Source organism: Neoarius graeffei, chromosome 12 (assembly GCF_027579695.1).
Source record: "Neoarius graeffei isolate fNeoGra1 chromosome 12, fNeoGra1.pri, whole genome shotgun sequence".
Taxonomy (NCBI): Eukaryota; Metazoa; Chordata; class Actinopteri; order Siluriformes; family Ariidae; genus Neoarius; species Neoarius graeffei.
In genome coordinates this window covers 40429339-40450805 of record NC_083580.1, presented here as the reverse complement: position 1 = coordinate 40450805, position 21467 = coordinate 40429339, and the positions used below count along the sequence as shown (strand labels likewise).

At 40.1% G+C, this 21467-nt stretch overlaps 3 protein-coding genes across 8 annotated transcripts in view; all 3 read right to left on the bottom strand.

Annotated features, from left to right (window-relative positions):
* crebrf (creb3 regulatory factor) overlaps positions 1–1920 on the bottom strand; it is a 38906-nt gene extending 36986 nt beyond the window's left edge. For 2 of the 4 annotated variants that reach the window (XM_060935896.1, XM_060935895.1), the window contains exon 1: positions 1759–1920. The gene's annotated coding sequence lies outside the window, so the exon portion shown is untranslated. Of the gene's footprint in view, positions 1–294; positions 716–1758 lie in introns of those variants that run through there. The other 2 variants (XM_060935897.1, XM_060935899.1) reach the window with 2 other exon arrangements.
* A 123-nt stretch (positions 1921–2043) lies between these two features.
* On the bottom strand, positions 2044–8561 carry LOC132895360 (V-type proton ATPase subunit e 1-like). The gene is made up of 3 exons (XM_060935900.1): positions 8324–8561; positions 8006–8053; positions 2044–3061 (listed from the first exon to the last, which is right to left on the bottom strand). The coding sequence occupies exons 1-3, from the start codon at positions 8425–8427 to the stop codon at positions 2968–2970; spliced, it is 246 nt and encodes an 81-aa protein (XP_060791883.1). The 5' UTR covers positions 8428–8561; the 3' UTR covers positions 2044–2967.
* A 9140-nt stretch (positions 8562–17701) lies between these two features.
* LOC132895358 (prenylcysteine oxidase-like) overlaps positions 17702–21467 on the bottom strand; it is a 68460-nt gene continuing 64694 nt past the window's right edge. Inside the window, exon 5 of one of the 3 annotated variants that reach the window (XM_060935894.1) lies at positions 17702–19319. In XM_060935894.1, the coding sequence (XP_060791877.1) occupies positions 18658–19319 (662 nt within the window). In that variant the 3' untranslated portion in view covers positions 17702–18657. The remainder of the gene's footprint in view (positions 19320–21467) is intronic. The other 2 variants (XM_060935893.1, XM_060935892.1) reach the window with 2 other exon arrangements.

Genomic DNA, 21467 nt, shown 5'->3' with positions numbered 1-21467 from the left:
AACAAGGAATAAATCAAACTGTAATATAGCACTGCAAGGTAAGCACGACACTAGTTACAACTACCAGTGCAATTTGGAGCTTGGGCGACTCATGTTGGCGATCTCTGCTTGCTCAGGCAACCTGAACTCTGTAGCTTGATCTTTGTCAAATCCACTTTTTTTCTTTTGGTCACAAAGAGATATATTTTATAAGCAAATAATTCCTTGTGAAAAGCAGCGTGGCTTCCTCGCTGCTGTTCCTCTGACATCATGTTGACACCCACGCAATGTTTACAGGAGGAAATGTTGACCTACAAAATCTCAAATCCTGCCATATCCATCTCTGCGAAATGAAGCCATGAAACACTCGCTTACAAGTGGTAAGTGAGTACACAGTAACTGGAGCTCCCGCTCCTTTAAATCCAGTCGAAGGTTCGCGTTTGACTCTGCCCTACTCCACAATGCTGAATTCAACACGGGGCCCCTATTCGAAAACAAACGTCAACCAAACATCTAGCACCCTGCGCCAACGCCCACGCTTTCGAGCGCTCTGATTGGCTAGATGCGACGCTTCAGCCCGCCTCCTACGCATAGTTAAGCGGTCCGACTGAATGTCAATCACAGAATACCGTAAATATCCTTCAACTATTAAGTGTGGTTGAGAACGCGGAGCAACAAACAACACTCAAGGCCTTCCCCATGTTACGTAAATAAGTGGATTATGCATGTGTATCATTTTGTTTATTATTATGAACACTCTACTCTCTAGTTATGTACATGCTAGTAGTGACTAAACATACTTTTTCGTGACGGGGAAAGAACAGTTGCTCAGCCGAATCGCAAAAACAAAATAAAATATAATTATCAATGCAAATAACTCCCTACCATTCAAATGTATTTTTTGTTAATAAAATATGTTTTATAGCATGGCAAAGGGATACAGAAGAGCAACTTTCGAGAGCCTCTGTTCTGTCACTTGGCGTTGTGCTGTAGGGGGGCGTGTACCCAGACTAGTCTGCAATAGACTACTCACCCTCAATTTTCGATATATAAATAAAAATATAAGCAATCTACTATACGTAAAACCACTCTTAAAATCCATAAGGATACATTAAGAATGATATGGATCGTCATTTTTTAGCTGATTTAATTAACTTTGACACATATTGCTTGGTTAATCGCGCTGTTTATTTGATCCCATCTACTAGATTTATCTTAAATACACTGATCTTGTTACTTGTTAATTTAGACCGAACTTTAAACAGTCGATGGACAGACTTCATGATGCAAACCCGTCTACAGTTAAGCATTTTCTTCCTTCATGTCGAAAATTTATCTTTATCCGCGGGCATAAACACTGAAACACAGCAAATGAGTATGCACAAAACGCCTAACCAGCCATCTGTCTCGCATTCAGCAATATTAACCTTGACAACACAACCAAAACCTTCTAGAACAGTTCAGCGATCATCATAATAGTGATAGCAAACCAGCCATCATCAAGGTTCTAAAGTAGAGCCAACTGAAAATTCGTAGTAGCAACCTAGTACATCAAAACACAAGAATACTGGAGTGGAGCGTTTAGTGCGGAACTAAAACTTGCTTTGCTGCTTTGATAACTATGGCCTCCGTCCCTCCCACTTTCAGTTAGCAGCAGCAGCTAGCTGCTTATCACAACTTAGCTTCCGAGCTAACAGCAGGAGACAATGTTTGTATTCATTTTTAACGAGTACTTCGACGGTGTCTGCGACTTTAACTGCGGATAAAAGATTTACTCACCTGTAACTAGGCTTTACAGTTGTCAAAAAAAGGCTTCAAGCTTCGGTAAGAGTCGTCTGTATGAGAACCTAAATTAAATTTCCTTACAAATTCACGCTGTCTTCTTTCTCTCTGGTTTGTTTTGTTTATCTTCTTCCTGACGGGTTCCTGGAAAGCGCGTGACTCCCTCGCCACGTGATTACACCTCGACCAATCAGAGCGCACCTTCAGGATCGACTCAAAACTAGACCTCGAGCTTTTTAAACCCCTTTATACAGTGTTGTCATCAAATGAATATAACGATAATCAAGTCTGATGATGATTTTATTCATCAGTTTTTTTAATCAGATTTCTGCTGAAGGATTGCATGGCTGAAGAATAGCACTAAAGGAAAGGCCCAAGTCTAATACATTCTGTTGTGTAAGACCAAGGCTTGTATATGCAACGGGCATGCTTCACTTTCTGACATCTAAATCATTGTATGTAGTAACGTCACAGAGCAAAATGTAACGAATAACACATTAAAAGTAGAGCAGACAAATAATCAGATTCATACTCTATCACTTGTATTGAGTTTGTAACATTGACAGTAAACAATTAAGTTCACTGTGACAGTCGTCAAGCTTCCACAGTTGATCTTCTGGCCTACATGTATACATGTTCTTTCCTTATCATATTATGTATCCACACTTGAATATTGCTGGGGTGTCAATGCTTGGAACTTGAAAAAGGAACAAGTGCAAGATTCCACCAAGGGGCAGGGCGAGCACCGCCATTGTTTCTATTGGGGCGGTCCCGCAGTGCACCGCCATGCACTGAGTGCTTGGATCTGCCCACGGCCCTGGGATACATGCCAAGCTCTCCACTAAATAATAGCATCTCTTACTCACAAAAAGGAAACAAAACTTAAAGGACACCATAATGGGGCTTTGTCAAGCTTAAGCTCTCAAAATTACTAGGTAACCAATTAGGTGTGAGATATAGGAACAATGTTCCATATAGTGTTCATATGGCACTTGTTGAACCATATTTGAATCACCTGTTCTTACTGAACTGATGCATTGCTTAGTCAAAAGAGCAAACATTTAACATAAACTGAAATGTACATAATCTCATTCTGTCTTTACAATGAACTTGTAGATTCAAATGAATGTTGCTGGCTTCTCTTGACACCTGCATTCAGGTATAAAGCAGTTTTATCCAGGTCCTTGCACTCATATAAGCCAACATTTAGGGCCAGTGGTGCCAGAGGTACCATATGGTTTCGTTGCTCAGTGTTGGTCCAAACAGTGGGTTCAGCTGAGCTAGGATGGCTATCAACCAGCTATAAAGAAACAAGAACAATGATGTCAAAAACAGCAATGCATAATAAGGCTCTCATTTACTGTTCTGCCAAACCCCACATTTTTGGGATTCTAGAGAAGTGAATAATCTTTTTGTCATGGTTACCCATTTCACAAAAATGCAGTGGTGCTTGAAAGTTTGTGAACCCTTTAGAATTTTCTATATTTCTGCATAAATATGACCTAAAACATCATCAGATTTTCACACAAGTCCTAAAAGTAAATAAAGAGAACCCAGTTAAACAAATGAGACAAACATCTTATACTTGCTCATTTATTTCTTGAGGAAAATGATCCAATATTACATATCTGTGAGTGGCAAAAGTATGTGAACCTCTAGGACAGGGGTGTCAAACCTGATCCATAAAGGGCCGTGTGGCTGCAGGTTTTCATTCCAGCCATGCAGCAGCACCCTGATTTGGCTTATTCAATCAACTGACACACCCACCCTTTAATCAAGGGTGGGTGTGGCTGCAAGTATTTGACTGTGTGAAGACAGTTCAGTTGATTGAATGAGCCAAGTCAGGTGTGCTGCTGCATGGCTGGAATGAAAACCTGCAGCCACAAGGCCCTTTATGGATCAGGTTTGACACCCCTGCTCTAGGATGAGCAGTTAATTTGAAGGTGAAATTAGAGTCAGGTGTTTTCAATCAATGGGATGACAATCAGGTGTGAGTGGGCACCCTGTTTTATTTAAAGAACAGGGATCTATCAAAGTCTGATCTTCACAACACATGTTTGTGGAAGTGTATCATGGCACAAATAAAGGAGATTTCTGAGGACCTCAGAAAAAGCGTTGTTGATACTCATCAGGCTGGAAAACATTGCAAAACCATCTCTAAAGAGTTTGGACTCCACCAATCCACAGTCAGACAGATTGTGTACAAATGGAAGAAATTCAAGACCACTGTTTCCCTCCCCAGGAGTAGTCGACCAACAAAGATCACTCCAAGAGCGAGGCATATAATAGTCGGCAAGGTCACAAAGGACCCCAGGGTAACTTCTAAGCAACTGAAGGCCTCACTCACATTGGCTAATGTTAATGTTCATGAGTCCACCATCAGGAGAACACTAAACAACAATGTTGTGCATAGCAGGGTTGCAAGGAGAAAGCCACTGCTCTCCAAAAAGAACATTGCGCTCATCTGCAGTTTGCTAAAGATCACGTGGACAAGCCAGAAGGCTATTGGAAAAATGTTTTGTGGACGGATGAGACCAAAATAGAACTTTTTGGTTTAAATGAGAAGCGTTATGTTTGGAGAAAGGAAAACACTGCATTCCAGCAGAAGAACCTTATCCCATCTGTGAAACATGGTGGCGGTAGTATCATGGCTTGGGCCTGTTTCGCTGCATCTGGGCCAGGATGGCTTGCCATCATTGATGGAACAATAAATTCTACCAGCGAATTCTAAAGGAAAATGTCAGGACATCTGTCCATGACCTTAATCTCAAGAGAAGAAGGTGGGTCATGCAGCAAGACAACAACCCTAAGCACGTCTACCAAACCATTCTACCAAAGAATGGTTAAAGAAGAATAAAGTTAATGTTTTGGAATGGCCAAGTCAAAGTCCTGACCTTAATCCAATCAAAATGATGTGGAAGGACCTGAAGTGAGCAGTTCATGTGAGTAAACCCACCAACATCCCAAAGCTGAAGCTGTTCTGTATGGAGGAATGGGCTAAAATTCCTCCAAGCCGGTGTGCAGGACTGATCAATAGTTACCAGAAACGTTTAGTTGCAGTTATTGCTGCACAAGGGGGTCACATCAGATACTGAAAGCAAAGGTTCACATACTTTTGTCACTCACAGATATGTAATACTGGATCATTTTCCTCAATAAACAAATGATCAAGTATAATATTTTTGTCTCATTTGTTTAACTGGGTTCTCTTTATCTACTTTTAGGGCTTGTGTGAAAATCTGATGATGTTTTAGGTCATATTTATGCAGAAATATAGAAAATTCTAAAGGGTTCACAAACTTTCAAGCACCACTGTACACAGAGGAAAGGGCCAACAACACAATATCTTCACAACACAATCTCTACCATTAGATGACTTGGCTTAAAAGAAAAAAAAGAACATTTAATCATGAAGAAGAGAATGAACCAGTGTTCCTTGAGAACTCCTCTGGTAAATATTTTACCATGATGAATGCCTTAAACTCCATCCATCCATTATCTGTCACCGCTTATCCTATGCAGGGTCACGGGCAAGCTGGAGCCTATCCCAGCTGACTATGGGCGAGAGGCGGGATACACCCTGGACAAGTCGCCAGAACATCGCAGGGTTGACACGTGGAGACAAACAACCATTCACAATCACATTCACACCTACGATCAATTTCAAGCCACCAATCAGCCTAACCTGCATATCTTTGGACTGTGGGGGAAACCGGAGCACCTGGAGGAAACCACGCAGACATGGGGATTACATGCAAACTCCACACAGAAAGGCCCCCATCAGCCACTGGGCTTGAACCCAGAACCTTCTTGCTGTGAGGGGACAGTGCTAACCACTACACCACCGTGCTGCCCAGAAGTGTTTTCTGTACTTGCAAAATAAGCTGGAAGTTAAGGGCCATTAGCTGAACATCAAGAATCACACCCCATTTATCCTGCTTCTATGTATAAACCTTCATTCTCTAAACTTGTATTTGTTATTCTACATACAATCAGGTGGTTTCCCAAGGTACAGTTCTGAACTGTAATTCTGGTACTAAACATTCCCAGAACTATTGCACTGCTATAAAATTGTGTGGCTTACAGCTGTATTCATCTAATTAGAGGAACACAATGGTACAGTGACACAAAGAAATGGCCTCAGTGGTTTATGAATGGGTTGCTATGTAAATACTTTCTACAAACTATCTATAAAAATGGATGAGGGCTGCGCTGTTTGTTTCTGCTGTTTCAGCTGGGCGGCACAGTGGTGTAGTGGTTAGCACTGTCGCCTCATATACCCCTTTTCCACCAAATCAGTTCCAGGGCTGGTTCGGGGCCAGTGCTGGTGCTGGTTCACAACTCGTTCAACTTGCGAGCCAGCTGAGAACCAGTTTGCTTTTCCATAGCTCACAGTGCTAAGGGAAGCCACGTCATTACGTCGCTGTATACGTCAGTTACGTCACTACGTTTGCATAAACCTTGGCGCGAATATCGAAGCAAAAACAACACGGAAGAAGCAGCAGCAGCAACAACAACAATAATAGTGGATGACTTCGCGTTTGTACAGCTGCTCTGGGTATATGTGTGTGTGTGTGTGTGCGCGCCCATTGCTCACTTGTGTGTGCATGTGTGTGTTCACTGCTTCAGGTGGGTTAAATGCAGAGGAGTTTCACTGTGTGCTTAAGTCTGTGCTTGAGCGTACATGTGACAAATGAAGGCTTCTTGGCTTCTAAATTCACTTGTGCAAGGCAGATTGCTCTCTTTCTGCATGTGAAGCTTAACTTGTCTACTTTGATGTGAAAATAATGTCAGCATATGGCAGAACAGACTATGAAACAGAATGATGGCATTACTTACTTACAGTAGTAGATCTGTCAAGCTCACAGTTATTACATCTTCACTGACATGTCAACCCTAATCTCTACAGTTATACACCAGTATATAAAAAGACTAAGGGTCACCCCCACCCCCCTGAACTGTCAGAAAACCACTGCTGAGACATTAAGGTGGGGTTTACATTAGACCGTATCAGCGGATCATCAGATTAACGTTTTTAAAACGATTAGTGTGCACACAGCAACGCCAATACATGATTCGCGTGCACATAGCAACGCCAATACACGGATACGCTCGGCTCTGCGGGCATCCTGCGCTCCAAATCACTCCGCCCTGAACAGCGAGTGCCCTCTGGAGGGTGCGCACTCCGGCCCTGCGCAGCTCACAGAGCGCGCGAGTGAAGTGCACAAGCAGTGATTCGGGACTGAGCCGCTGTGTGTGTGATCCCAGCGCATATCACTTACCACTTGCAAGTGGAAGGATGGCAAGCCTAAAGACAATCATAACTACACAATGGGCAGTATTTGCATCAGTATTTGCAGTATTTTCATACTTTTATACTCTTTAATGAAAGGTGATACAAGGCGGAAGTCCGCGCCGTTTTTCAGCAGTCGCGTCACATGACCAACGCCAGCGAATCAGGAAGGTGGATGTCACAGTGACGTTGTCCAATGACGACGCCAGCTAGAGCTCAGCACAGCGTATCCGCGTATTCTCAATGTTTACACAGCACCGGACCAGACACGATCTAGATTGAATACGTGGACCCTGGCGGATTCCCGTTTCCCGGCGTTTCCAGGCGTTTTAATGTAAACGGACAGTGCATCCGCGAAGAAAACGAGACAGATACGGTCTAATGTAAACTTGGCCTAAGTAAGACGTAAACCTCACATGCTCAGCTTTTTGCTTAGACTGGATTCTGACTCAGTTCTTAGATCGTCTGCCAAATGAATAAATGTAGATGTCTGAAAGAAGATTTTTGAGCATCCTGAGAGGTTATATAAAAGGGGTTCTGGGTCTTTAACTAACAATGTGTTTATCTGAAAACTTGGATCTGAAGTTAAAGGTCTTTTACTTTATCCTCTTGAGAAACGCACTGGTTCTCACAGCAGGGCTTTACAAAAGGCTTTTCTCTTTCTCCACACGTTTTGGCAGAGACGACAATGAGGAGGAGGAGAAAATACAAACAGCTGACTGTAGCGCCATCTGTGGCTAATCAGAAGAAAACCAGAAAGTTTACATGTGATATCTGCTAATACTGTGGCTTGCTTTTTAGTTAGGCACGTACACTGAGTATTGGAAACCATTATACATTATGTTGCTGATCAGAATTCAAAAACCTTACATGCTTAAATTTTACTTAGATGAGAAAGGGAAATAATAAGTGAAGATATGTGTGTGTGTGTGTGTGGGGGGGGATACTTACAACAAATAGCAGCAGATTGCAGTCATCACCAACATGGTCACGATAACACTTGAGGAAAAATACAAAATTGCGCGTCATTTATTCATAGACTTGTGAACGATATTGAAGACTAATTTCCCAATCCTTAGGCTTCATGCACATTTATACGAGATGTGATCCCTGAAATATGAAAATCATCAGTTTCTTTCAGTCATGATAGGTTGTGATCGCTAAGATCTTCTTACAGTACTTTAAGTTACCTATTGGGGGAGGAGAGAAAAAAACATCCCATTAAAGCCAACTTTTAGAGTTTGTAAGAAGTTATAAAGGATGTGTTACCCTCTGTTCGGCCCCTTGGGAATGAACAACGGCACAGCTCCACCAACAAACACCCAAAATAATGTCACTACAGATATTGGTATGGCAAAAGAATATTCAATCATTCTGCTCCGTTAGCAAGCGTTCTAATAACTTTTTAAAAAAATTAGTACACAAAAATACTGTTTTATATTATACGCAAACAGGATTCGCGGACCAGGAAGTGATCAGGTTCATCAACGTCATGCGTTAGTCCCGCTTCCTGAGCTGGGATTGGCTAATAGTCTAGCTCCATAAGAGGTGCTTTAAGCAGCGCAGGAGGCGGGACTTGCCGGAAAACGGGTAAATGTATGAGAGAGTGAGTGTGTGGTATGGTTCAGGACAGACGTGTCAGAGTTGGAACGGTGTCGATATCTCAAAAGCTGTAGGAGAAGTAGCGGTCATAGGCGATTTTAAACGGGGGCCAATGCCCCTGTAAAATTGCTCCTGGCCCCTGTGCTGAACAGATAATAAGATTTATTAATTTTGACGTGCGTGCGCTGGCTTGAAGATCGGAACTGACATGACTGAGTGTTCTACACGGACTCCTTAAAGCGCTACACGCACACTGTTACCTGCAGCAGAAAGACCAGCAGCAGCGCGAATTGTAAACTTCGGATGTGAGCGATAACAGCTGTCACGTCCGAAGTTTTTTGATTGAAAAGCCATCAGATACAGTAGCGTTGACACGTTTCACTGAGCCATATAAAGAAGTATTTTTTGAGCTCTTTAGACTATGCAGAATAGCTGTGGCACTCCCAGTGAGCTCTGACTCTTGTGAGCGGAGTTTCTCCACTTTGAAACTGGTGAAGACCTACCTCCGATCCACCATTAGTGAGGAGCGTCTAAGCAATCTTGGTGTGCTCAGCACTGAATCCAGAAGGCTTTGAACCTTGATGCATTTGTAGGCCGTTTCTCAAGGAGTCACAATCGCAGAATCTTGTTGTAGTGTTTCAGCCTGCTGTGAATGCTATGGAGCACTTGCATGTGACGTCACAGCCGATCCAGATTGTGACAGACGCCATCTTGTCGGTCAAACGCCATATTCCGCCTTCTACTTCTGGTTCTACTTCTGCTTTTACTTCTACCTTTTCTTCTGGAAAACCCTACTACTATATACAATTCTACTACAACGGCTGTGGCTCCAAGCTCTCCCTACCTGTGCACGTTTTTTGTGTGTATTTTTGCGTGTTGTTCGTCTGTACCGGACTTCAATATCCACTACAACCGTATGGACTTACTGGACATTGGTTTCCAGCAGAAAATGACGGTTTGTAGTGATTTCCATCGCATACACAACATTCCGGACGAGATAGTGAGACCAGCAGGGTCTCCGTGGATTGTTATCGGAAGCAAAGCGAAGGAGGCAGCGTCGGGAGCGGAAGCAAAAGCGAGGCTGCAGAGCCAGCCTGTTGACTAAGCTCAGAAAACAGCTACTCAAATCTCCACTGCTAAGCCTCTATCTCTCCAACGCCAGATCCATGTAAACAAGATGGACGATTTGGAATTACAGCTGGAATTACCTTATTCTATTCTATAATCGGCTGGTCAGTGCTATACTCAATACTTAAGTGACTTACCCATCCAATGAGGATTCTTGTTTACAAGATGCCACATCTGAGTCGCTGACAAATCCTGAATTTCTGTAAAGATAACTGTCCAGAGATTTATAGGCACGCAGTGCTTCACCACTGAACAGCGAGGGAAAGTTAATGAGGTAATTATACACGTCTGGGTATTCCGCTGGCAGTTCAAAATCCGGTCGTGAAAACTCCGTCCGGTAAGCCATAAGGGTCACTAATCTGTAGATCGTTTATTTTAGACATATATATAGTTATCTGTTCATTAGAAAAATGAACCGTGTAGTCAGTCGGTTGAAATTGATCCATTCTGTACACGAGTGCAGCAGTATTCAGCGGTGTTTTTGACCGACAAGATGGCGGTTGTGTACTTTCCGGTCACGTGACTGCAAGTGATTCTGAGACCACTGTATGTGAATTTATTTTTTTCTTTCTATTTTCCCCCCTACTGTACATAAAGAGTGAGATGATGACAGTGTGATTTAGATAGTGATTGTACATTCAAGTCTCATGCTGTGAAAAAGAAAATTCATTCATGCTGTGAATTTAAAAAGTGTCATTGTACAGATAAAAGGTTCATTGGATGCAAAAATAGAAATCTTATTTTACAAAAAAGAGAAACATGGTTTTAAGATTTATTGAGCACAATTTATTTTATGTTTAGGCTATTCAGACAGAATGTTTATCTCATTGTACAACCCCGATTCCAAAAAAGTTGGGACAAAGTACAAATTGTAAATAAAAACGGAATGCAATCATGTGAAAGTTTCAAAATTCCATATTTTATTCAGAATAGAACATAGATGACGTATCAAATGTTTAAACTGAGAAAATGTATCATTTAAAGAGGAAAAATTAGGTGATTTTAAATTTCATGACAACAATACATCTCAAAAAAGTTGGGACAAGGCCATGTTTACCACTGTGAGACATCCCCTTTTCTCTTTACAACAGTCTGTAAACGTCTGCGTTTTCTACGCAGCCATGATGCTGTAATTGATGCAGTATGTGGTTTGGCATTGTCATATTGGAAAATGCAAGGTCTTCCCTGAAAGAGACGTCATCTGGATGTGAGCATATGTTGCTCTAGAACCTGGATATACCTTTTCAGCATTGATGGTGTCTTTCCAGATGTGTAAGCTGCCCATGCCACACGCACTAATGCAACCCCATACCATCAGAGATTCAGGCTTCTGAACAGAGCACTGATAACAACTTGGGTCGTCCTTTTCCTCTCTAGTCCAAATGACACGGCGTCCCTGATTTCCATAAAGAACTTCAAATTTTGATTCGTCTGACCACAGAACAGTTTTCCACTTTGCCACAGTCCATTTTAAATGAGCCTTGGCCCAGAGAAGACGTCTGCGCTTCTGGATCATATTTAGATACGGCTTCTTCTTTGAACTATAGAGTTTTAGCTGGCAACGGTGGATGGCACGGTGAATTGTGTTCACAGATAACGTTCTCTGGAAATATTCCTGAGCCCATTTTGTGATTTCCAATACAGAAGCATGCCTGTATGTGATGCAGTGCCGTCTAAGGGCACAAAGATCACGGGCACCCAGTATGGTTTTCTGGCCTTGACCCTTACGCACAGAGATTCTATGAATCTTTCTATGATATGTACTGTAGATGATGATATGTTCAAACTCTTTGCAATTTTACACTGTCGAACTCCTTTCTGATATTGCTCCACTATTTGTTGGCGCAGAATTAGGGGGATTGGTGATCCTCTTCCCATCTTTACTTCTGAGAGCCGCTGCCACTCCAAGATGCTCTTTTTATACCCAGTCATGTTAATGACCTATTGCCAATTGACCTAATGAGTTGCAATTTGGTCCTCCAGCTGTTCCTTTTTTGTACCTTTAACTTTTCCAGCCTCTTATTGCCCCTGTCCCAACTTTTTTGAGATGTGTTGCTGTCATGAAATTTCAAACGAGCCAATATTTGGCATGAAATTTCAAAATGTCTCACTTTCAACATTTGATATGTTGTCTATGTTCTATTGTGAATACAATATCAGTTTTTGAGATTTGTAAATTATTGCATTCTGTTTTTATTTACAATTTGTACTTTGTCCCAACTTTTTTGGAATCGGGGTTGTATTTATGCTCAATGTATTTTTGTTTTGGTTTTAAATAAACAAAACATTTTGAACGCTTAAATATTGCCATGTTTTATCCTTATTTGTCCCCCTGAAAAAACACTGGTCCCACCTCGGCCCCCCAGTAATTTTGGTCTAGAACCGCCACTGGTAGCGGTGCCACAAAAAAAAAAAACAGGCGAATTAACAAAAACAAACTAATAATAATATGCTTTTATGTAATGCATTTTATGGCTGAGGACTACAGTTGACTTGCTAACTTGAGGACTGCAGTTGTCATGAACAGTTTTGCACTCAAGTTTCCATCAATGAAGAGTTTCAACATAAATGAAACTGTTAAAACTGTTAATGTTATGGTCATGTTGTCTGTTGTTGCCCAAATGTGGATGGGTTCCCTTTTGAGTCTGGTTCCTCTCGAGGTTTCTTCCTCATGTCGTCCGAGGGAGTTTTTCCTTGCCACCGTCACCACAGGCTTGCTCATCGGGGATAGATTAGGGATAAAATTAGCTCATGTTTTAAGTCGTTCAAATTCTGTAAAGCTGCTTTGCGACAATGTTTTATTGTTAAAAGCGCTATACAAATAAACTTGACTTAATAATGGAAGACTTCAAATGAGAAGTCCATCAGGAAGTTGGTCAACAAAAGATTGAAATAACAACAGAAATATTAAGAAAGGTTTTACAGAAACTTCCTAACTGCACCTGGTCTTGATCTGGTACAGGGATTTTGGTTTAAAAAATTTCCAAAGCATGCATGAGCTGCTGAGAATTAATCTCTCAAATTGTTTAAGGGAGGGAAGGGTCCTTAGTTGGATGACAAAAGAAAGAACTGTTTTAACACAGAAAGACAGGATAAAAGGAAAGGAAGCTAACAACTATAGAACAATCACCTGCTTCTACTGCATGGAAGCTATTAACTGGTATTTTAGCTGAAGAGATATACTGCTTCATGGAAGAGAACTCAATACTACCGGAAGAACAAAAGGGATGCAGGAAAAGATTAAAAGGGACGGCAGATTTATTATACATGGTGTTGAAAGAAGTTAAAGTCAAGAAGAGAAGTATTTCAGTTGCCTGGATTGACTACCAAAAGGCATATGACATGGTGCCACATTCGTGGATTATTGAATCTCTTGAGAACATCAGAGAAATGCAGAAGTAATTGTGTTTATGAAAGAATGTATGAAATCTTGGAGGGTAGAACTGACAAGTGGAAAGGAAGTGTTGGGAGAGGTAGAGATAAAGAGAGGAATATTTCAGGGAGATTCTTTATGACCATTGTTGTTCGTAATGTCACTTACGAGTATACTACAAAAGTCGAAATCAGGGTACAAATTATCTTCAGGAGAAAATGAAAAAGCACTCAATTCTTTGGTTCAGACAATCAGAATATTCACAAATGACATTAGAATGGAATTTGGCATCAAAAAATGTGCAACATTGATCCAACAAAGAGGAAAGATAATATCAGAAGGGATTAAACTGCCAGATGACAATGTAATACAATTCTTGGAAGATAAAGGAAGCAACATATATCTACAGACTGATAAAGTAAAACGGCAAGAAATGAAGGAAAAGGTCAGAAAGGAGTATAAGAGAAGAGTGAGAAAAGTTCTCAAGATGAAGTTGAATGGGGAAAACATGATTAAAGGGATGAACATCTTGGGCAGTCTCTTTAATTAGGTATTCAGCTAACTTTCTAGATTGGACAAAGGAAGAAAAACAAGATATGGATAGGAAGACAAGAAAATTAATAACAATGCATAAGAGACTGCACCCAAAAAGCTATACAAGCAGACTTTACAACCCCAGGAAAGAAGGTGGCAGAGGACTTTTGAGCGTAGAAGATGCTATTGACATTGCTAAGCTTGGATTAGAGAATTATGTGAGAAACAGCAATGAAAGGTTGTTAGTGGTTGCAAGACAGACGGATGATTTTCAAGGAGAGGGTGTGACTGAATTCAAGAATCAAAAGAAAACTGAAAGGAAACAGGACTGGAAGGAGAAAACATTACATTGCCAGTTTTTAAGATAAACAGATAATGAGGCAGGAAAAGAGAGCTGGTTGTGGCTTAAAGGAACTGGAATAAAACGTGAAACTGAATCATTAAGTTTAGCAACCCAGGAACAAGGAATAAGAACCAATGATATCAAGGCAAAGATTGATAAAACACAGGAAGAGAGCAAGCGTCGGTTGTGTGGAGAGGTAGATGAAACAGTGAATCATATTGTAAGTGAATGTAACATGCTTGCTCAAAAAGAATAGAAACATAGGCATGATTGGGTGGGAAGAAAAATTCATTGGGAACTGTGCCGAAGGTATAAAAGTACCTGTAACAGAAAGATGTTATGAACACCAACTGGAAACAGGAACAGAAAATGACACCTGTAAGTCACTGTGGGATTTCAGCATCCAGACTGGCCATGCCATAGAAGCCAGATGACCTGATGGAGTATTGATTGATAAAGAAAAGAAGGAATGCAAAATAATAGACTTTGCCATATCATATGATAGTAAATAAAAAAGAGAGAGAAAAAATAGAGAAGTACCAAAACCTAGCAAGAGAACAAGAAAAGCTATGGAATATGAGAACAAAAGTCATTCCTATCATAATAGGAGCACTCAGCATAACAACAAGACAATTATCGAAGAGACCTGGGTATAAGAACAAGAATTGTTGAGTTGTAGAAAACTCTTATCATCCAGTCTGTAAGGATCCACCGTAAAGTCCTTGAAATTTGAGGAATCTTGTTGATAGAGAATTTCAGGAAATTCTTACCACTGACAGAAACAGTGAGCGACACAATACATAAATAATAATCTTAAAAAGAACAATAGTGTGCTTCACGCTGCTTTGTGCTCAGCAAGCACACTAATAACTCTCCTTACTGTTTTCCCCAAGTAGCCATGAGTCCATCAAGTGAATTGTCTGTAAGCTGCATCACGCAGAAATCTACAAAATGAAAAGTCTTTGTCTTACAAAAGATATCGACACCATTCCAACTCTAACACATCCGTCCTGAACCAGTGAAGTGTGCTTGTATACGGCTTTTGGATAGACGCACCTGTTCTCTTATTCTTGTTTTTCTGTCATTTTTTCACCATAGAGAATGAATGGAGCTCACGAATTGAACCGTCCTGGTCGGACACGCTTCATCGGAGACCCACCAAACTTCATGTGATACCTCAGGCCAACTCCCTGAAACATACATGCAATCAGTTCTGACCCACACTCATCTTTTCCTTTCTTTTCACTCATCCATTTTCCCCCATTCAAAAGAATGGCATTTCGGGAGAAAAACTTTGTGTCGTGTTATGCTGCACACTTCGTGCTCTAAAATCTGTTTTAAACCATGCCACACACTCTGTTAATATACCCAGCACCATGTAGATCATGTAAAAAATATATATATTTTAGACCATGAAGTGTCATGTCGCGCTGCGAGTTGAGCCATTTTAAACCAAGATTTTAGAGTGCACGACCGCACACACAAACTCTCTGTTAATCTACCCAGAACCAGCACCATGTTAAAAAATAAAAATTTGCAGCACAAAGTCTCATGTCTGATCCAGTTTCTGTCGGTGACACTGCCACAGCTGAGCAAGCACACTTTGCATTTTCTCTGCAGAAATGCAGTCTAGTTCCAGCTTGTGCTTTCTTTTTAGCATCATTGTGGCATTTATATGTGCAATGAGGCATACTTAATTACTTTCAGTGAGGCATACTTAAAAACTAATAAATTCAATAAAATACTGGTAAAACTAACAAAACTACGATGTAAACAGAGAATATAAACAGCCGAGTTGCTCCAAGCGACCACTACCTGATGTCATTGCATACGTCACTGCATGTCACCACTGCAGGAAGCCCATCTGGTATTTTAAAAAAAAATTGTTTTTCTCGAACACTATTTGGTCTCCAAAAACGAAAGTTTGATTTTTTTTAAATCTGTGACTACTTTTACTTTAAATAAGTTTGAGAATAAATCTGCTGGAGGATCTCTTTAACATTGTAGCACTGATCTCTATGTAAACTATCTGGTGAGCTCATTGTCCAATATGTGCTGTAAACACGAGTGAAGCCATCTCGCCGACATATTACCATGCACATCGCATGTATTTGGTTTATGTGTTAAACCGTCGTATCCAATCAAATTTGCCCCAAGAAAAGTATTTCCTGACTTTTTTTGTCCCTTTCATTACCTGCTCTTATTTTATCAACTTTACCCACATTCTTTACATATCTTTATATTTCACCCTTCACTGTTAGGTTTTTTTTCCTTTTCCAGTTCAGTCTCTGATATTTTTTTGAATGTGCTTTTAATATTATAATTATTTTTATGGAGATTGTTTCAGTTTTTCTCTTATACAGTGTATCTTCCGTATATTTCTTCTTCCTTTCTATTTATGATAGTTATTAAAACAGGATTATTTTCTCATGTTATTTGCCAATTTCACTTCATTCTCACAGTCATGTCTTAACAGTATTTATTGGTCACATAATTCACATTACACATGAATCGATCCTGATAGAGTTCAGTAACTTATAGATTATTCCTCAGTACTCACACTAATATCTCGCATCTAATTGTCTTTAATACATGTTGGCTTTTAAATACTATTTAATTATTTTTATCTTGTTTTTGTTTGATATACTTATACCGTAAATATGTATTGCCTGATGTTATTTAGGTTTTCTTGAAATTTGTGTCAAATTCTTTTTAATGTTTTGGAAATATTAATTTGTATGGAAATATATTTCTAATAAATGGGGTACAAGATGCGGTAATTTTACTGTATATCCTAAATGTAACTATGCATACATGCCTTGATGTCATCATACAAGCAATAATTTGGTTTATGATGATTGTATTTTGATTAATATGTAATCACACATATACACTGATTTCATCTTATGCTGATTATATATTAATTCAAAGCCAAGTATGTTGATTTTTGGGAAAGAATAAATTAATTCCATTAAAAGTAATAAATTGATTTATGAATGATCATAATTACAGTAAAATACAGTAAAGACATTGAGATTGTTTATACTGAAAGGTTGTTTTCTGCTAAATCACAGGCCGATTCAAAAAGTGTATTATTCTAATTCCAGTGCCAGTAGTGTTATATGTTGTAATGAGTGAGCCAAGGCCATGTTGAATTAAGCAGTTCATTCTAGTGTTTTGCATGCTAATGTAATACATTTTATCAAGTTATTCTGAATTGGGTATTGTTACAACACAAATTCTACAGCTGCAATGTGATTTTTTTTTTTAAACCTATGTTGTGGTAGACTGGCCAAGGCCACAATTGTACACTATCTCATCTCATCTCATTATCTCTAGCCGCTTTATCCTTCTACAGGGTCGCAGGCAAGCTGGAGCCTATCCCAGCTGACTACGGGCGAAAGGCGGGGTACACCCTGGACAAGTCGCCAGGTCATCACAGGGCTGACACATAGACACAGACAACCATTCACACTCACATTCACACCTACGGTCAATTTAGAGTCACCAGTTAACCTAACCTGCATGTCTTTGGACTGTGGGGGAAACCGGAGCACCCGGAGGAAACCCACGCGGACACGGGGAGAACATGCAAACTCCACACAGAAAGGCCCTCGCCGGCCCCGGGGCTCGAACCCAGGACCTTCTTGCTGTGAGGCGACAGCGCTAACCACTACACCACCATGCCGCCATTGTACACTATTATTATTATTATTATTAATATCTGCATTAAATCTTCCTGAATGTGTCCCTGATGATAAAATGTATTGAATACTGTACATTATGATTAAAACACAAAACACCGCCACAAAAATCAACCATTCACATGCTGACACACACACACACGTGTATAAATAACATGTCCATTTTTTCCCCCCTCAATAATTAGATGAATAACGTGTCCAGTTTTGTGTAGCTTCCTAGGCAGAGATATGACCATACCGATCCAATGTGCATGCTAATATGGTGGCCAGATGGCTTCACTCTTACTGGCCAATGGGCTATCCAGATATTTTATGTAGCGATCAGTGAACTGTAGTCTTTTGTTTCCCCAAAATTAAAACCTCCTTGTAAAGCTCTTTAAACCATTTACACACAGCCCAGCTACTTAAAATGACCTAGCCAGTAAATATGCACAGTGTAACGAAATTGTAAAGTAGTCTATTCTAACAATTTATTAATGTTATCCATATTTCATTTCTCTGCATAAAACAATTCAACAATACAATTAAACAATAAACGAACTGTTGTAGGAAGTGTCGTAATTAGACTGTACAGAACCCACCTGTATTAGTGCAAAATTTGCCAATAAATCAGGTGTTAAATTAACAAGCTAAATGTGTTACATTGCTATAAGAATAATCTAGAATGAGTACAGCATAAACACTTTATTTAAACTAGCAAATCACTCAAGCAAACCACAAATTAAAGAAAAAAAAACCAGTACTGTTTTCCCAAATGACTTTAGCACGGTCATTTTTTAAAATACAGTAGTAATCAAGACAATGACTGGAAATTTTGAAATAGATGTGCAAAGGGCCATGTCCTCCAAAACAAATCCATCAATTTCAGATGTTTACTTCCCCCCCGCAAAAAAAAAAAAAAGTTTTTGGTCACAAAACATCACAGTTCTGTCTTGATCTTGTGCATGAGGTCCTTCTGGTCAATCATCTCAAGCTGTCTGCTCCAGCGATAGTAAGCCAGGAGCGCAATGTTCTTAGCAGTCACAGAGCTCATCTCCATGGCACTTGCTGCCCATTCAATTCCATTGAGGTAGTAAAGATTGTCATGCAGGATCATAGGCGGCATCTCCTGAGAGCTTCCATATCGAGGGTATGCCTTCCATTCAATGACCTGAACAGAGTAGTAAGACTTAAAAAGGGTCTTTAGCTCATCCTTCTCTAGTGGTTTTGGAGAGAAGACTTTGTAGACTCGGGCCTCATGTGGCTGCTTGCGGCGAAAGCCAGTGCTGATGTTGACTGGGCAGATGCTAGAGGCACTGTTGAAAAAGAGATCAGCTGTTTCTGTGGTCAGCACACTTGTGAAGGGGAAAAGCTTGGGGTCAGAGAAGCCAAAGTAAGTACAGTTGAGATAACCATGGACAATAGAAGCCACCATTGTGTGATAAGACCCAGTTATCTCTGGTAGCTTCGGTTCAAAGCCTAGGAAAGAGATTCCAGGGTTGATGTTTTCTTGGAGAGGAGTGGCTATAACAACTATGTCGTAGATATCTGATGCAATCTCAGCTTGGGTAGTGTAACTGAGCTTGTACTGGTGAGATTCACCTAGAATAAGTAAAAAGGACATGTAAGATACGTTATCATCAACCAAATATTGAAGGCACATTAGAAAGAATCAATGGTAGCTACTGGACAGTATTATGGCACTGGAAAAGAACAAAAATGGTCTCCAATACATTTAAAATCTGTAGTACATTTAAATGGGGGATGGGTCAAACTTTATATATTACTAAAATTAATACAAACCTGGGGCTGTATTCACACAGAATCTTACCTTATCTCAAATAGTTCTTAGTGGCACTAAATGCTACTAAGTACAGTGGTGCTTGAAAGTTTGTGAACCCTTTAGAATTTTCTATATTTCTGCATAAATATGACCTAAAACATCATCAGATTTTCACACGAGTCCTAAAAGTAGATAAAGAGAACCCAGTTAAACAAATGAGACAAAAAATATTGTACTTGGTCATTTATTTATTGAAGAAAATGATCCAATATTGCATATCTGTGAGTGGCAAAAGTATGTGAACTTTTGCTTTCAGTATCTGGTGTGAGCCCCTTGTGCAGCAATAACTGCAACTAAACGTTTGCGGTAACTGTTGATCAGTCCTGCACACCAGCTTGGAGGAATTTTAGCCCATTCCTCCGTACAGAACAGCTTCAACTCTGGGATCTTGGTGGGTTTCCTCACATGAACTGCTTGCTTCAGGTCCTTCCACAACATTTCGAATGGATTAAGATCAGGGCTTTGACTTGGCCATTCCAAAACATTAACTTTATTCTTCTTTAACCATTCTTTGGTAGAACGACTTGTGTGCTTAGGGTTGTTGTCTTGCTGCATGAACCACCTTCTTTTGAGATTCAGTTCATGGACAGATGTCCTGACATTTTCCTCGAGAATTCGCTGGTATAATTCAGAATTCATTGTTCCATCAACGATGGCAAGCCATCCTGGACCAGATGCAGCAAAACAAGTCCAAACCGTGATACTACCACCACCATGTTTCACAGATGGGATAAGGTTCTTATGCTGGAATGCAGTGTTTTCCTTTCTCCAAACATAACACTTCTCATTTAAACCAAATATTCTATTTTCGTCTCATCCATCCACAAAACATTTTTCCAATAGCCTTCTGGATTGTTCACGTGATCTTTAGCAAACTGCAGACGAGCAGCAATATTCTTTTTGGAGAGCAGTGGCTTTCTCCTTGCAACCCTGCCATGCACACCATTGTTGTTCAGTGTTCTCCTGATGGTGGACTCATGAACATTAACATTAGCCAATGTGAGAGAGGCCTTCAGTTGCTTAGAAGTTACCCTGGGGTCCTTTATGAACTTGGCGACTATTAGATGCCTTGCTCTTGGAGTGATCTTTGTTGGTCGACCACTCCTGGGGAGGGTAACAATGGTCTTGAATTTCCTCCATTTGTACACAATCTGTCTGACTGTGGATTGGTGGAGTCCAAACTCTTTAGAGATGGTTTTTTCACCTTTTCCAGCCTGATGAGCATCAACAATGCTTTTTCTGAGGTTCTCAGAAATCTCCTTTGTTCATGCCATGATACACTTCCACAACCATGTGTTGTGAAGATCAGACTTTGATAGATCCCTGTTCTTTAAATAAAACAGGGCGCCCACTCACACCTGATTGTCATCCCGTTGATTGAAAACACCTGACTCTAATTTCACCTTCAAATTAACTGCTAATCCTAGAGGTTCACATACTTTTTGCCACTCACAGATATGTAATATTGGATCATTTTCCTCAATAAATAAGTGGCCAAGTATAATATTTTAGTCTCATTTGTTTAACTGGGTTCTCTTTATCTACTTTTAGGACTTGTGTGAAAATCTGTTGATGTTTTAGGTCATATTTATGCAGAAATATAGAAAATTCTAAAGGGTTCACAAACTTTCAAGCACCACTGTAGTTCCTCCTTAAACTCTACCCATGGACTTGCTGGGAGTAATTTCTAAGTTAAGAGTCAAAGCAGGGTCCTGCTGTTATAGATGACGAATATTGCATGTTTCATGAATGAGTATTGCCATGGATTGGCAGATGCAGTTAAACATTAAAAGCTATTGCTGATTTCATACATGAATCTCACATGGTGCTTGTACTTGATTTGTCCTTTGTCAATTTTAAAACAGTTCTTATGTAGCATACTATACCATTGTGTATCCATAGTTTTG

Coding starts and splice junctions, on each gene's coding strand:
- LOC132895360 (XM_060935900.1), bottom strand. CDS start 8,427: ATGATTGAATATTCTTTTGCCATACCAATATCTGTAGTGACATTATTT. Junction 8,054..8,323: donor CCCAAGGGGCCGAACAGAGG/GTAACACATCCT, acceptor TTTTTCCTCAAG/TGTTATCGTGACCATGTTGG. Junction 3,062..8,005: donor GCAATCTGCTGCTATTTGTT/GTAAGTATCCCC, acceptor GTTTCTTTATAG/CTGGTTGATAGCCATCCTAG.